The 16701-nt window shown below is 51.7% G+C and overlaps 1 protein-coding gene across 5 annotated transcripts in view; it reads left to right on the forward strand.

The window, feature by feature from the left end:
- Positions 1-16701, forward strand: part of PTK2B (protein tyrosine kinase 2 beta) — a 149660-nt gene that overhangs the window by 109273 nt on the left and 23686 nt on the right. For all 5 annotated transcript variants that reach the window (XM_055427266.2, XM_055427270.2, XM_055427267.2 and 2 more), the window contains 16 exons: positions 1374-1552; positions 2091-2178; positions 3766-3845; positions 6234-6296; positions 6819-6873; positions 7310-7450; positions 7856-7930; positions 8546-8647; positions 9309-9426; positions 9989-10028; positions 10663-10709; positions 11835-11885; positions 12375-12472; positions 13192-13276; positions 13876-13976; positions 14214-14329. In XM_055427266.2, the coding sequence (XP_055283241.1) occupies positions 1374-1552; positions 2091-2178; positions 3766-3845; positions 6234-6296; positions 6819-6873; positions 7310-7450; positions 7856-7930; positions 8546-8647; positions 9309-9426; positions 9989-10028; positions 10663-10709; positions 11835-11885; positions 12375-12472; positions 13192-13276; positions 13876-13976; positions 14214-14329 (1439 nt within the window). The remainder of the gene's footprint in view (positions 1-1373; positions 1553-2090; positions 2179-3765; positions 3846-6233; positions 6297-6818; positions 6874-7309; positions 7451-7855; positions 7931-8545; positions 8648-9308; positions 9427-9988; positions 10029-10662; positions 10710-11834; positions 11886-12374; positions 12473-13191; positions 13277-13875; positions 13977-14213; positions 14330-16701) is intronic.

Genomic DNA, 16701 nt, shown 5'->3' on the forward strand with positions numbered 1-16701 from the left:
GTTTTCCAGGCTGCTGTCAATGGGCCTCTTAATCCAACTCAGGCTCCAGGCCAGGAAGCTATGGCATCAGGCTGTGGGGTGGGCTAGCTTCTGATCAAGAAAGCAGGAATAAGGAGGGCACCTAATTTTTAGTCAATATTCTGTTTCTGGTGGCCATGCTTCTTGTGCAGAAGTGGTGCCACTTAATCCCTAATGCGAGTCCTGCCCTTCTATCTTACCCAGCCCACCTTTCCATGAAGCAGCTTGATCTAATACTAGTCCTCAGAGTCCAGGGCTCAGAGTCCATATTCCAGCTTAATGCCATGAGCTGTGTGATCTCCATTAAAGTGAAGTGAAGTGAAAGTCAGGCTTCCCTGGTGGCTCAGAGGTTAAAGCGTCTGCCTCCAATGCTGGAGACCTGGTTCGATCCCTGGGTCGGGAAGATCCCCTGGAGAAGGAAACGGTAACCCACTCCAGTATTCTTGCCTCGAGAATCCCATGGACGGAGAAGCCTGGTAGGCTACAGTCCACGGGGTCGCAAAGAGTCAGACACGACTGAGCGACTGAACGGAACGGAACGGAAGTGAAAGTCGCCCAGTTGTGTCCGACTCTTTGCAACCCCATGGACTATGTAGTACATGGAATTCTCCAGGCCAGAATACTGGAGTGGGTTCCCTTTCCCTTCTCCGGGGGATCTTCCCAACCCAGGGATTGAACCCAGTTCTTGAATCCAGCTCTCCCGCATTGCAGGTGGATTCTTTACCAGCTGAGCCACAAGGGAAGCCCAAGAATCCTGGACTGGATAGCCTAGCCCCTCTCCAGCGGATCTTCCCAGCCCAGGCATTGAACCTGGGTCTTCTACATTGCAGATGGATTCTTTACCCACTGAGCTACCAGGGAAGCCCCTGTGATCTCCATAAGTTTCCCCATCAGTCAGATGGGGATGTCACACCTGCTCCCGTGTGCTGCACAGATTCAGTGGAATAATGTTTGCACAGTTCCCAGAAATGCCTGCTGCAGACGCTTAGCAATGCTGGCTGAACTGGAAGCCCTTCAGAGGGTGCTTCTTACACAGTCGGTGCTCGGTAGTTATGGATTGGTTGAGTTGGAATGAAATGCACAAGCATGGAATCCATGCTCTTTGCCTCACTGCATTTTCTCCTTTGCTTCTGCTCTCAGTTCCGCCACCTCTGTCTGATTTTGCAAACTTGTTCATTCACCACATAGAGCCTACTGTGTACCAAGCCTTTCACTAAGCGCTAGTGAATCAGACGAATAAAACGTCTAAGTCAGAATCCCACCCTAGAGAATCACACTTCCGGGGGCTCTGTGAGGACTGTGGGAGCCCAGAAGGGCATACCCCTGAGTCAAGTCCCCTCTCTTCTCCTCTGTAGGAAGTCATCGCCTCCATCCTGCTGAGCGGGCGGATTGGGCCCAACATCCAGCTGGCCGACTGCTATGGGCTGAGGCTGAAGCACATGAAGTCAGACGAGATCCACTGGCTGCACCCGCTGATGACAGTGGGGGAGGTGCAGGACAAGTATGAATGTCTACATGTGGAAGCCGAGTGGAGGTACCAGAGGAGCCGCAGGTTCTGGAATGGGGGAGGGGGAGATGAGGCGTGGGGAGACCCTGGGAGGCCTTTCCTCAGAGCGTTTACCAACCTCTGAGAATACTATAGAAAATCTGAGTGGCATATTAGGTTGGCCCTTCTGCAGCATCCAGTGCATGTGTTTGCTTCAAGACCTAATAAGGCTCACCACACATCCGCATTCCAAGATGGATATCTCAGTGCATCCCTGGACTGGATGCTCTTGGCGCTATGGAGGAGGAGGAGCAGAAGTATAAGGAGGAGGGGGAGCCAGGCCAAGGGCTGGGCAGTGAGCCTGAGGAGAACAGCTACCATCGCAGGGAGGAGAGGGAGAGTCAGAACCAGCAGTGACCACTGTGGCTGGCAACCCACCCCTCTGTCCGCTGCGGTCCTCCACCCACCCATGGGAAAGAAGGAAAGAAGGAGCAAGTCCTAAATGGGTAGCCAGGAGCTCCGTGGGCAACCCCTGGTAGGACCAGCTTCCCTCTGTCAACCAGAGAATTTTAACTTCCTGTCCCAGGTATGACCTTCAAATCCGCTACCTGCCAGAGGACTTCATGGAGAGCCTGAAAGAAGACAGAACCACGCTGCTTTATTTTTACCAACAGGTAAAAGTATTTTATCTTCCAGTCCCCTGGGTCCTATGACCATCTCTCCTGGGGAGATGGAAAGACAAGGCTTGCATTTTGAAGGTCCCATTCCAGGAAACTTCTCTCGGGGATATTCTTTGGTCCCTGGTCAGCTATCCAAACCTGCTTCCTTCACACCTGAGGGCTGAATGACCCCTCCCCATAGGCACAGGGCCTCTTGGATTTTCCTAGTGGCTATTTACTACCCAGAAGACCTGGCTGGGGAAGCAGGCAGAGCAAGTCCAAAGAGAAGGGAACCAATCATAGCACACAGGCTCGGCTGTCTGACACACCTGGCTTCTAGCCCAGTTTTACCACTTCCCAACCTGAAACCCCTCGGGACCTAATTTACCTGCATGAGGCTGTTTCCTCTTCTATAAAAAGGGGATGATAAGAAGAATACGTACATTATTGGGTTGCCATGAAGACCTAACGATAGTACTAGCAGTGTGCTGGTAAACCAACATCTGATTTGTAGTACTTGCCAATTTCCATGGTGTAAATAACCCCTGGTAACTCAGGCAGTAAAGAATCCACCTGCAATGCAGGAGACCTGGGTCCAGAAGATCCCCTATAAAAGGAAGTGGCAACCCACTCCAGTATTCTTACTTGGGAAATCCCAAGGACAGAGGAAACTGATGGGCTACAGTCTGTGGGGTCACAAGAGTCAAACACAACTTAGCAACTAAACTAAATCAAATACTCCCATCTTGGCCTATTTCAAAAAACTAATATATCAAGCAGCTCACAAAATTTTGGAAAACTTAATAACTGACTTCCATGAGCTGTTTGGAGCAGCTCGCCACACTCCTGGATGTAGTGCCTCTGAGGGGCCCAGCACAAGACACGGCGGGGAATAAGCACAAAGTGCACAAGAGCCGCCACGGCTGTTTTGTGTCTGGCCTTTGCCCCAGCCTACATCTCCCTCCTGGTCCTCTAGAGACCAAGCCAGACTTTCCTTGTATCTTGAGTGACATCCATCACTACTTACCAACACGGCTTTGGGTAAATTACTGCGTGCGTGTGTGCTCAGTCGTTCAGTTGTGTCCAACTCTTTGCAAACCCAAGGACTGTAGTCCACCAGGCTCCTCTCACCTCTCCAGGCTAGAATACTGGAGTGGATTGCCATGCCCTTCTCCAGGGGATCTTCCCAACCCAGGGGTCAAAGCCTTATCTGTGTCTCCTGCACTGCAGGAGGATTCTTTACCGCTGAGCCATCGGGAAGCCAGAATAAATGAATAACTCCTCCCCCCATTCCCAGTTTCTTGATCTCCAAAGTGGGGGGTGGGAGAGGGGAACCTGAACTTCCTGCCTTGTGAACCCTTAAAAAATGTGCTATGACAGTGCTTCAAAAACTCGATCACGCCTGTGGGGGCACAATCAACACTACCCAGGGCACCTCCCCCTCCTGCTACGCAGTTGTGCCTTTGTGGGGGGAGGGAGGAGAGACCACTCAGGGCAGCAGGATGGTGTTCAAAGCCCCCTCCACCTCCTGGGGCCTCTGCTCATCTCAGGGAAATGGGGAGCGAGGGCGGGAGTCTGAACCGTGGCCTTTCTCCCTGCCAGCTCCGGAATGACTACATGCAGCGCTATGCCAGCAAGGTCAGCGAGGGGATGGCCCTGCAGCTGGGCTGTCTGGAGCTCAGGTAGGTGGCCTCCGGGTCACTCCAGGGAAGTTGCCTGCTCCTTCCTTCCTCCACTGGGCTCTCGGCCAGCTTGGACTCTCCTCCAAGGCAGGAATGTGAGAGCCGGAAGGGGACAAGTGGTGGCCGACAGACGGTAAGGCCCGAGGTGCTCACCGTCTGGCCCTGGGAAGAGAGGCGCCAGCCCTCTCTCTGGTCGGTGTCCCCTGTCTGCCTTTCACTGCCACTGTTCTTGCCTCCAGGCTCCGACTTCTTCCTTCTACCTGCCATCCAGGTGATCCAGTAAACGTTCCTTTGGACACTAGGCAAGCTTCTGGGAGATATTCAAATGCTGGGATTCCATCTGTGTTGCTCACTGCTGTATCCCCCACTCCAGTAGGTGCTAATAGATGTGTACAGAGTTAGTAAATCATCCAGCTCAGACACTTAGTCCTTTCTGACTCTGCAACCCCACGGACTGTAGCCCACCAAGCTCCACTGTCTGTTGGATTCTCCAGGCAAGAATACTGGAGTGGGTTGCCATGTCTCCTCCAGGAGATCTTCCCAACCCAGGGATCGAACCTGCATCTCCTGCACTGCAGACTAATTCTTTACCCCTGAGCCACCAAGGAAGTCCCCAAAGTTGTTCGCTTTCCCTCAACATTCATAGAAAACCTCGGAGCACACCTGTGAAGCACACGTGATAACAGGCAGTGTGACCCTGGGCTCTTCCTTCAGTGCCCACTCAAGGGCTCCATCTCAAAGTCTCCCATTCCCCAGGTCCACCCCACCTACCCCTCCCTGCACGGATTGGCCATAAGGCCGTATATATGCACCACCCTGTCTGATGCCGAGTGGTTCACATGCACTAGTCTGAAATCTATCAAACCCTTGAACTCAGGGTTGGTGCCACCTTCTCCTGGCACACAGTGAGGGCACAGTTTGAATTTGAATGATTGGGTAACCATGAAAGATCTAAAGACCTCTTTGCTGGCGGACCCGTGCTGACATTTATTTTGCAGAGTTACTTAACTGCATGCAGCATGCCAACATGGTCAGTTACCTGGAAGTACATTTTGCAGCTCACCCAACCTAGGGGGGATTGCAGATGGCCACACTACCTTGTACAATGTGGAGTATTTTCCACATGTAGGGAAGGATAAAAAATGACTAAAATCTTTTGAAATTCCATTAACCAGAGATAACCTCAATTAGCAGAGTAGCTCCAGGTCAGGTTTTTCCCAATGCATTTTTTTCCCTCTAAAATTGAGACCATAATTATTACTACTTATCTTGATTGACAATATGTTCAAAAATACCTTTTATTAAAATTGTTAAGGACATAGCACTACATGTTTTAAGTTTTATGTAGATCTCTTCTATGATTTCATGCTTTAGATATTCTTCTCAGTTCCATGATTTGAGAATATTTCCTTAGCTTTTCTTCTAGTTTTAAAATAATTTCATTATTAACATTTTCCCTTTAATCTATCTAGAATAAATATTTAAAATAAAGTGTGAGATGAAGGCTTAATCATACTCTTTTCTAAACACTGTAAATTTTGTAAATTTACTGTTTATGAATCATAAGTTACTTGCCCTTCTCTGCTTATGGTATCAGCGGCATAAAACTATTCCCAGATATGCCCAAGGACACGTGGGTTAAAGTAACACTGACTTACTAATATATGATCAGGAGTGGGACAGTGTCTGCAACAGTTGAAGAAATTACTAGACACGATGATCCAAATAGGGAAGGGATGATAAGACAAATAGTATTGGCTATTTGGTCTCCACGTAAACAATTATTATAAATAAATAATACATAAAAATCTCCATGAAGACATACATTTAAAGGGAAAATCATACTTAAAGAATATGTATAAAAATTTAATAGATGTCACCCCAGGTGGCAGGATTATGGATTTGTTTTATTTTCTTCTTCTGTCCCATAAATGCTAAAGTTTTTATGTGTACTATATTTTATAATTATTTGCTCTCATACACATAGATTTTCAGAGGTAGCAAATGAGGGGAATGGAAGTCACAAAGGGAACACAGAACCTAAAAGGTGGATGTCAGTGTTCCGCAGCTACAAGTCGAGTGTTGGCTGCCTTGGGTCATTTATTTGTAGAGACCACTGGTATAACCCCTGTCCTCCTCTTCTGCCCACCAACTGCATAAGCCAGAGGTGGACACCCTGGAGTACAACTGGAGTCTTTCCTAGGAAGGAAATTTGTGGGTTTTCTAAAATTCATAGTTTTCTAAATACAGAATTTTTCTCCTCTCCTTCCTTTCTCCCTCCCAGTGATTCCCACATCCGGCAGGGGAGGGTGCTTCTGGGCCAACATGTGGGCATTGGTGGCCCAGCTCTGATGGCCCTGTTTCTCCCCGTGGCTTCTCTCTCTGCAGGAGGTTCTTCAAGGACATGCCCCACAACGCACTTGACAAAAAGTCCAACTTCGAGCTCCTGGAGTAAGTCCTGGGACTGGCCCCAGCCTCTCCTCCCTTCCCTCCTCCTGCTTTGCTCTTCTTGCTCACCTGCTATACACCTCCATCCCCAGACCAGAGCCAGGCAAGACCCATCTCCCTGGTGTGCTCACCTTTCCCTGATTGGCCCAAAGTCCTGAGTTGGGAATATAGAAAGTATTAGTCACTCAGTCTTGTCCAATTCTTTGCAACCCCATGGACGGTAGCCCACCAGGCTCCTCTGTCCAAGGGATTCTCCAGGCAAGAATACTAGAATGGGTTGCTGCTGCTGCTGCGAAGTCACTTCAGTCATGTCTGACTCTGTGCAACCCCATAGACAGCAGCCCACCAGGCTCCGCTGTCCCTGGGATTCTCCAGGCAAGAACACTGGAGTGGGCTGCCATTTCCTTCTCCAGAGGATCTTCCTGACCCAGGGATCAAACCTGGGTCTCCCGCAATGCAGGCAGTTCTTTACCATTTGAGCCACCAAAGGGGACTCAAATGCTGCTTTTCCCCCCTTACTTTCAGGAAAGAAGTGGGCCTGGACCTGTTTTTCCCAAAGCAAATGCAGGAGAACTTAAAGGTGAGGAAACCAATGGATGAAGAGCCCAGAAAGACTCCCTTCGTGTCTCCCTTATGTCCCCCAAGGATTAGATCTATAAGGGATGGAGCTGGGGACCCTCAGGGAAGCCAGGGTGTCTGTGCTGCCTTAGGCCATCTGGACCTGGGACTGCTCCATGCATCCCATGGGCCCATCTGTGTCCGGGAATCAAGAAACCCTGCTCTAGTTCCACATTAAAGGCCAGTTAGCTCTATGGCCTGAGCACCAGGGATGCTACCACCCCTGCCTCCCTCCCAGGGCCATGGTGAGCTCCCTTGAGACCACCATGGTGTAAGAGATCACCACTGCCCTCACGGTCTTCAGAGGCCTAAGGACTGTCCTACAGCAGCGCGCAGGCCTGCGGTGAGATCCTAAGGGAAGGAATCGGGCCCCGCTCACCCCTGACCCTCTCACCCAGCCCAAGCAGTTCCGGAAGATGATCCAGCAGACGTTCCAGCAGTACGCCTCGCTCCGGGAGGAGGAGTGCGTCATGAAGTTCTTCAACACCCTCGCAGGCTTCGCCAACATTGACCAGGAGACCTATCGCTGTGAACTCATTGTAACACCACCTTCTCTTCATTCTCCCCCTGACCCAAATCCCAAGCCTCTCAGGAGAGCAGACCACGAGGGCAGCTCAGGGTGGGGATGGGGGTCAAGACAACCCTCCAACCTACTGCTTGTAGGTTCTGTGGCACCAGGACCTCCCCCAGTAACTGAAAATGCAACTAAGGCTAAGCTACTTGCTTGCCGAAGGGAGCTGAAACCTTGGCTCCAACTCTGGGAGGAGGTGGGCAGTGCTGGCAGAGTGTTGGAAGCAGGGTAATCTGTATGGTGGGAAGTTAGGATGGAAGGAGCTGGAGGACCCAGGAGACATGGCTTGTGTCTAGCTAGTGAACTGTTTTCAAGCCTCTGAAATACGGGCAGGCAGAGCAGAGGCAACAACCTGTCTCTCCTTTGATTCCAGCAAGGATGGAACATTACTGTGGACCTGGTCATTGGCCCTAAAGGCATCCGCCAGCTGACAAGTCAAGATGCAAAGGTAGAGAGAGATGGGGTGGGGAGGGGGGCAGGCCCCACCCAGCTCCAGGCAGAACATTCTTCCCCTTTTAGCTGCCTCCCATCCTGGCCTATCCCATCGGTTCTTCCACCCCGCTGCTGACAGCAAAGAGGCTCTTGGGATCAGTAGCTGTGGGGAGGCTATTTGGGATAACGGCATGGGGAGCGTGGGCCATTGCATCCCTGGGACTGTCTGTGGCACAGAGGCGGTGGGGACAGGTGTGGTTAAGGTGGGGGAGGGGAAGAGGGAAGGATACTACTGTTGCTTTTCTGGCAATAGCAGTTGCTCTTTCAATGGCATATGGGGCTATCATGTCCCTGGGAGTCAGAAGAACCAGGTCCAGCCCTGGCCCTACCACCAGCTTGGCATATGACCGTGGGCAAACCCTGACTCTTTCCGGGCTCATATTTTCTTCTGCAAGGGGCTTGGGCTAGGTGATCCTTCTAACCTGAATGGTCTTTGATTCCCTCTCCATCCCCGCCGAGAGACTCCAATGCCTGTTTCTTCCTTGCTCCCCACCCCCACCCCATACTGATCAATCCTCATGGCCCAATCCCAGGAATGGGATGGTTTGAAGGACCCCCTCCTTTCCCACAGCCCACGTGCCTGGCCGAGTTCAAGCAGATCAAGTCCATCAGGTGCCTCCCTCTGGAGGAGGGCCAGGCGGTACTGCAGCTGGGCATCGAAGGCGCTCCCCAGGTGAGCATCTCTGAGAGCATTGGGCATGCCTGCTCAGGCCAGCCTGACCAGGGCTTCCCTGGCTGCGGAGATCTTGTTAAGTAAAGGGCACCTAGTTCTTAGACCAGGTAGCAGGATGATGTCAAACTAAGGAAAAGTACATCAGGAAGCAAAACTGTGGTTTAAAAGGTCAAGAAAGGAGTTGTAGGAAGTTTGGGGGAGGGCAGGAGTGAAGTGACCAGAAATCAAGGTACAGATCAGAGGTCTAACTGTGAACAGGTAACAATGACTCAGAACCAAGACCTTGGAGACCCACGGCTTTTTGTAGGTGGGAGAATGAGAGAGACCTCAGACCACAAACAGGTTGTATGTTTGTCCTTTCATCCACATGTCCTCTGCCCCACTCCCTCCCTCTTCCCTTTTCTCCATTTCTGCTCAAGCATACAAGGCTTGTGCTGTACATTCAGTGACTAGAGAAAGGAATTCCCTTCCTGGAGTGTAAGGTGGTCAGTTGGACGGGGTTACGAGAGCGCCCCCTGGTGGCAATGGGAAATGCAAGCCGAGCCCCAGAAGAGGAGCTGGTGGAGTCCAGGCAGGCCATGGTTAGAAGTCCTGCAGTCCCGTGGGGTTGACTCTAGCCAAGGCTCTGGGGTCTCATCCTTGGCTGGTCTCTTCCCTGCAGTCCTTGTCCATCAAAACCTCCTCTCTGGCAGAGGCCGAGAACATGGCTGACCTCGTAGATGGTTACTGCCGGCTGCAAGGAGAGCACAAGGGCTCTCTCATCATTCGAGCCAAAAAAGGTGTGTTTCCACTTGAAGGCAACCTGGCCCAACAGGCAGTAGGTGGCATACCCGAGCCAAGCCTCCGGGGCGGAGCAGGAGAAGCTAAATCATTGACGGACATGTGAATGAAGAGCCTTTGGAAGTGTGGGGAGGGGCTCACCCAGCCCTGCTGGACACTCCCTGTGATCCCATCCCAGATGCTTGGCTACAGCCCTGGCCCCGCTGACCAAGGGTGGCACGGGGTGAGGGGGGCAACTTGTGATCGAAAGATGTTTGTCACCCTGGGAAGATCAAAGCTGTTCCCAGAACATGGCTGGTCCGTCCTGTTTGGGGATGTAATCAGAAAGGAAGGGTCAGGCTGGGACGTGTGACAGTGGCAGAGGAAGTCTGAGAGTTTCTTCTGCTAAAAGGATTCTAGTTCAGGGCAACAGCCTATCCAGCTTCCATTCCGACTCTCAGGGGCCATAGAGTGGCGGGAGGGGTCTCCTGTGTGTCGGCTGGTAGAAGCAGTGAGGTCCGTCATCCATCTGGGACCCTGTGTCCCTGGTTCCAGCTCCCTTTCTTCCTCTCCTCTCTCTAGATGGGGAGAAGCGGAACAGTCTGCCCCAGATCCCCACGCTGTGAGTACAACCAACCGCGAGGCAGAGAACCGGCCCCGCCCTCAGCCGGTGTCTTCCTTACAAACGCGGACCGAACAGGGAGGGGGCCTCCCCCGCCATGGTTTCCAGTTTCTGGCCCCCAGGAGAAAATGCTGGAATTCTAGCATTTCAAAAGTGGTTATTTTTCACCAGTAAATTTCTCCCAGTAAATTCGTGCAGGGTTATTCCTGTGTCCTAAAGCCACCTGGCACCATCTTGGGCAGGGAATTGCTGCTGTCCCCTCAGGTGGCGCTAGGGGTAAAGAACTTGCCTGCCAGTGCAAGAAACATGGGTTCAATCCCTGGGTTGGGAAGATCCCCTGGAGAAGGGCATGGCAACCCACGCCAGTACTCTTGCCTGGAGAATCCCATGGACAGAGGAGCCTGGCAGGCTACAGTCCATAGGGTCGCAGAGTCAGACACAACTGAAACGACTTAGCAAGCAAAGCTCCCTCCTGTCTTCCTGGTGGCCTGGGCCGTGCTCCCAGCTTAGTGCCATCAGAACACACTGCTTCTCCAGGCAGGGTGGGAGGGAGAGGGGGGAATGAGGCTGCCCTGGGTCGGCACTGCCAGGCTCTGAGCTCACTGGGCTCCTGCCCTGTCCTCTCCTCCTGTAGAAACCTGGAGGCTCGGCGGCCCCACCTCTCAGAAAGCTGCAGCATAGGTAAGCCTACACACCTGCTGTCCTCTGCCTGCGCCCAGAGCCTCCCTTCTGCCTGCTCTTGTGGCATCCTGAAGGATGTCCCTCAAACTTACAGAAAAATGAACTTCCCCTATGACTGCTTGATGACGGCTAAAAATATCATAATAGCTAACATGTATTGGACGGGGCTTCCCTTGTGTCTTAATGGTAAAGAACTGACCTGCCAATGCAAGAGACACAAGAGACATAGGTTTGATCCCTGCGTCGGGAAGATCACTGGAGAAGGAAATTGCAATCCAGTATTCTTGCCTGGAGAATCCCATGGGCAGAGGAGCCTGGCAGGCTACAGTCCATGGGGTTGAAAAGAGTTGGACATGACTTAGCAACTGAGCATGAGCACGAACATGTATTAGGCAGCTAGCACGGGGCACCGTGTTTGTCTTGGTCAGCTCAAGCTTCATAAAAAAGCCACAGACTGGGGAGCTTAAACAACCGACACTGATTTCTGACGGCTCTGGAGGTGGAAGTCAAAGATCAAGGCGCCAGTGTGGTGGGGTCCTGGTGAGATCTCCCTTCCCAGCTTGCAGACAGCCGCCTTCTCTGTGTCCTCATGGGGTGGACAGATGGAGAGCTCTAGTCTCTCTTCCTCTTCTTCTAAGGACACTCATCCCACCATGGGGGCCCCACCCTCACGACCTCATCTAACCCTAATCACCTCCCAAAGACCCCTTCAAACACCACCACTCCTAGGGTCAGGGTTTCAACACATGCATTTGAGGGGACACAAGCATTCAGTTCATGACAGTGTCAAATGCATAATCAGTATTGTTTTCTTTAATATTTACATTCCCCAGAAATAGTCATTTCACAGAAAGGGAAACAGATTAAAGGAGATGAACCAGCTTGCCCTAAATAGCCAGGCAGCAGCAAAGAGAGATTCAGGCCGAGGTCCCTGGGCCCTGTGGCCACTCAGATACCTGGGATGGAAACCCATTCTCCCCTGGCTCCTCCCCAAGCCCCTCCCAGTGATGTCAGCTTAGTTCCACTGACCTGTGGCGGGCAGGGCAGGAGAGGGGCTCACACCTGTTTCCTGGTGGTGCCCCCCCCAAGGCATCTTGCCCATAGGGTGTCCTCCTGTCATTTCAGAATCAGACATCTATGCTGAGATCCCTGACGAGACCCTGCGAAGACCAGGAGGTAGATCCCTGACCACCCCCAGCCCCATGTCAACCACCTCCAGGGCCATGGGAAGTGACATCTGGGGACACATATGACATCACAGGGGGACTTTGTTTCCTTCCTGTGTCATCTTCCACATGTGTCTCAGCCAGGGACACGGCTGAATGAGGCACCTGTGGTTTGAAAGCAGAGATCATTGTTTTTAACCCGTCATCTTTGACCTTTGGTGTGTCTGTGGTGGAGAGGTGTGCTAAGAGCATGGATATGGGACTCAGCTTTCCCAAGTCTGAGACAATGGAACCTTCTAGACCCCCTTTCCCAGCCTAGCCCCTGATTCCTGGCTGAGGTGTTGGTTGGGGAGGTCTGGTCACACCTGGGCAGGAGGGGTCAGAGCCTGGTGTTAGAGCCTCTGGGTACTCAGAATCCCAGGGACGTAGATTCTTGGATTCCCAGGGGGTGCCAACCAGTTTCTGTGCCCCAGGACTGTCTGTTTTATCACCTGTGCAGGCCCACAGTATGGCATCGCCCGGGAAGATGTGGTCCTGAACCGTATTCTCGGTGAAGGCTTTTTTGGGGAGGTCTATGAAGGTGTCTACACAAATCACGTGAGTTCGTGATATCCAAGTTCTGCTCTTCGGTAGAAAGAGAAAGGAGCTCAAATACTCTAGTGTTGGGGGAGGGGGTGTGCTGTGGTTTGTGGAACTTCACGCACTTGGCCTTTGCAGTGTTTATGAAATATGCAGGGGGTGATGAATACAAGAGTCATTTCCCAGAAAGACTGCAATTGCAGGGATCAGAAGAGAGGCAGCAGTTATGGGGCATGGGACGGGGCCCAGCGGCCTGGACTGACTCTTATGGGAGAACATGAAGGGGGAAACTCCATGTGAAGCAGTTGTAAGAAAGGGAAGGTGGGCTCCAAGGTTGCCGATGGGACTGGACAAGTTTGCCTTTGTGTTCGTGCTTCAACCAGGCCTGGGGAAAAAGCAAAATTGTAAAAACCAACAATAAAGAGAAAAAGACCTGGGCGCCATGTCCGATAATGGCTTTGCATGTGACCTGCACACACCTGCTAACTTTGGGCAGGTCACGTGGACCCCCAGCCTCCGTGTCCTCACCTGGACAGCAGGGGCTCAAGGGATCTGATCTTCAGCGTTCCTCCAGTCCAAATGTACCCTGATCAGGAGGAAGTGGGTGTGGAGGAGAGGAGGGGAAGAGATAGGAAGTGCAGGCTTTGCAGAGATTCAGACGTCACCTGTCTCCTGGGGACGCCGGGGTTGGGAGCTCTGGGCAGGACTGAGGGTCCCTGGACACACTCTTATTGCAGAAAGGGGAGGTGATCAATGTGGCTGTGAAGACCTGCAAGAAAGACTGCACTCTGGATAACAAGGAGAAGTTCATGAGTGAGGCAGGTAGGTGTCCCTAGGGAGACATCAGCACTGGAGCTGGAAAAAAGCTCGGAGACTATGCAGACCAGGAAGCGGAAAGGGGTCAAAGCATCTGCGGTGGAGGTCGGGGAGATAGCAGACAGAGCTGATATCCACAGGGGAACAGGTTGCACCCCTGGCTCTGGGTCTAGCCAGCAGACCTTGATTCTTGCTTTTGACCTTGGAGGCGCTGGAGCACCTATCCCTAACCCCTAGTCCCTAGTCCCTAGCCCCTAAACCAAACCCCTCACCCTAACCCTAACTGCTAACCATAACACCTAACCATAACCCTAACAGCTAACCCTACCCTAACCCTAAGCCTAAACACTAGCCCAAACCCTAACCCTAATCCCTAACCATAACCCTAAGTGCTAACCCTAACCCCTAAACCTAACTCCTAACCCCAAACCCTAATACCTCACCCCAACCCTAATCCCTAACCCCTAAACCCTAACCCTAACTCCTAATCCCTAGCTCCTAACACTAATCCCTAACCCTAACACCTAACCACTAACCATAACGCCTAACCCCTAACCCCGCCCTAACCCTGAACCTAACCCTAAACCTCTTACCCCCACTTGCAGTGATCATGAGGAACCTGGACCACCCGCACATCGTGAAGCTGATCGGCATCATCGAAGAGGAGCCCACCTGGATCATCATGGAACTGTACCCCTACGGGGAGGTGAGCTGGAGGGCCAAGGAGGACCGCTGTGAGGACAGCTGGACTGCAGTGGAGCAACACCTAGGGAGGGGGTGGCCAGGGACGAGGCTTTCGGAGCCAGGGGCCCTTAACTCCCGGCAAGGCTGTTTGGACAGGAAGTTGCCAGATTCTTCTGCCAGCCTGGGGGTGCCCTCCCCCATCCCCCGGGTCCACACCCAAGTCAGGCAGAACCCTCAGGGCATCTTCCCTTTCCTGCAGCTGGGCCACTACCTGGAGCGAACCAAGAACAGCCTGAAGGTGCTCACTCTTGTCCTGTACTCGCTGCAGATCTGCAAGGCCATGGCCTACCTGGAGAGCATCAACTGTGTCCACAGGTGGGCTGGGGAGGGGCCTGGAGAAGGTGGGGTCACGCGCAGAACAGGGTTGAAGGCCTGGCCTTGGTCCTGTTTAGGTGACAGCCTGAGCACCTTCTTGGGACCCGCGTCCTCTTCTAAAAGTACAACAGCCAGAGGTCCCTCCCAGGACTGCTAGGAAGAGGACACCTGAAATCTGAAATCAGGGTGTTTGCCTGTAACTCAGTAGCCCGCATCCCTGTGGGTGCAGGAAATCACTTCCCTGCTTACTGCTCACTTATTCTCTGGCATTTCCATTTGGTGGCACCCAGCCTAGCAGGAGAGTCTGGGTTCTAGGACACTGGCACTAGGACAATCCTGGGGTCCCGGGCCTTCCAGCCCAAGTGAGTGGCACTGACCTGGTCCCCGACACCTCCAACCTGACAAGTCCAGTCCTCTGTCTGACTGTGGCACTGGTCCCTTCTCCACCCGACTTTGTCCCCTTCCCTGAAGGGGGATATGATCCTCTGGAGGAGACAGAGTTCAGTTCAGTTGCTCAGTTGTGTCCAACTCTTTGTGACCCCATGGACTGTAGCACACCAGTCTTCCCTGTCCATCCCCATCTCCTGGAGCTTGCTCAAATTCATGTCCATTGAGTCAGTGATGCCATCCAACCATCTTATCCTCTGTCATCCTCTTCTCCTGCCTTCAGTCTTTTCCAGCATCAGGGTCTTTTCCAGTGAGTCAGTTCTTCACATCAAGTGGCCAAAATATCAGAGTTTCGTTTTCAGCATCAGTCCTTCCAATTAATGTTCAGGACTGATCTCCTTTAGGATTGACTGATTTGATCTCCTTGCAGTCCAAGGGACTCTCAAGAGTCTTCTCCACCACCATAGTTCAAAAGCATCAATTCTTCAGCACTCAACTCTTTTTATGGTCCAGCTCTCACATCCATACATGACTACTGGAAAAACCATAGCCTTGACTAGATGGACCTTTGTTGGCAAAGTAATGTCTTTCTTTTTAATATGCTCTCTAGGTTGGTCCGGAGAAGGCAATGGCAAGCCACCCCAGTACTATTGCCTAGAAAATCCCATGGATGGAGGAGCCTGGTGGGCTGTAGTCCATGGGGTCGCTAAGGGTCGGACACGACTGAGCGACTTCACTTTCACTTTTCACTTTCACACATTGGAGAAGGAAATGGCAACCCCCTCCAGTGTTCTTGCCTGGAGAATCCCAGGGACGGGGGAGCCTGGTGGGCTTCCATCTATGGGGTCACACAGAGTCGGACACGACTGAAGTGACTTAGCAGCAGCAGCAGCAGCTAGGTTGGTCATAGCTTTTCTTCCAAGGAGCAAGCGTCTTTTAATTTCACAGTTGCAGTCACCACCTGCAGTGATTTTGTAGCGCAAGAAAACAAAGTCTGTCACTGTTTCCATTGTTTCCCCATCTATTTGCCATGAAGTGATGGGACCAGATGCCATGATCTTCATTTTTTGAATGTTCAGTTTTAAGCCACCTCTTTCATTCTTCTCTTTCACTTTCTTCAAGAGGCTCTTTAGTTCTTCTTTGCTTTGTGCCATAAGGGTGATGTCATCTGCCTATCTGAGGTTATTGATATTTCTCTCTGCAATCTTGATTCCAGCTTGTGCTTCATCCAGCCCAGCATTTTGCATAATGTACTCTGCATATAATTTAAATAAGCAGGTGAAAATATACAGCCTTGACATACTCCTTTCCCAATTTGGAACCAGTCTGTTGTTCCATGTCGGGTTCTAACTGTTGCTTCTTGACCTGTATACAGATTTCTCAGGAGGCAGGTCAGGTGGTCTGGTATTCCCATCTCTTTCAGAATTTTCCACAGTTTGTTGTGATCCACGCAGTCAAAGGCTTTGGGGTAGTCAATAAAGAAGTAGGTGTTTTTCTGGAACTCTTGCTTTTTCTATGATCCAACTCAAAGCCCTGGGGTGAGTGAGCAGGCGAATTCTTCAGTCCAACGCCATCCCCCTCCAGTATGGGGCCATATGGGTGACAGTCTGCACAGCAATGTTGGGGGGTGTGAATATTGGATGGCCCACTCATTCATCCACTCACTCAGGCAGCAAACATGATGGAACTCTTCCTGTGGGCCTCCAGGCAGTGTCCTAAACTCTGGGATTAAGTCACAATCAAAACAAACAGAAACCCCTTTCCTTGTAAAGCTCATCTTCTAGCATCTTCTAGGGCGAACAGCCAGGGGCAAAGTGGTATAATAGATTTGCATCCTTGTGTGACATTGTCGGGCTTTGAAGTCATCTTTTCAATAACAAAGACAAACAGTGGGGTGCAGAATCTGCCTGGGGGAAGCAAGAGATGAGCCAGTTTGGGGTTAGAAGTGATGTGGGGATTCAGGATGACTCAGTCGGTAAGGGCTC

The sequence above is a fragment of the Moschus berezovskii genome, chromosome 7 (genome assembly GCF_049115385.1).
Source record: "Moschus berezovskii isolate FMDL1 chromosome 7, NW_MosBer_1.0, whole genome shotgun sequence".
Taxonomy (NCBI): domain Eukaryota; kingdom Metazoa; phylum Chordata; class Mammalia; order Artiodactyla; family Moschidae; genus Moschus; species Moschus berezovskii.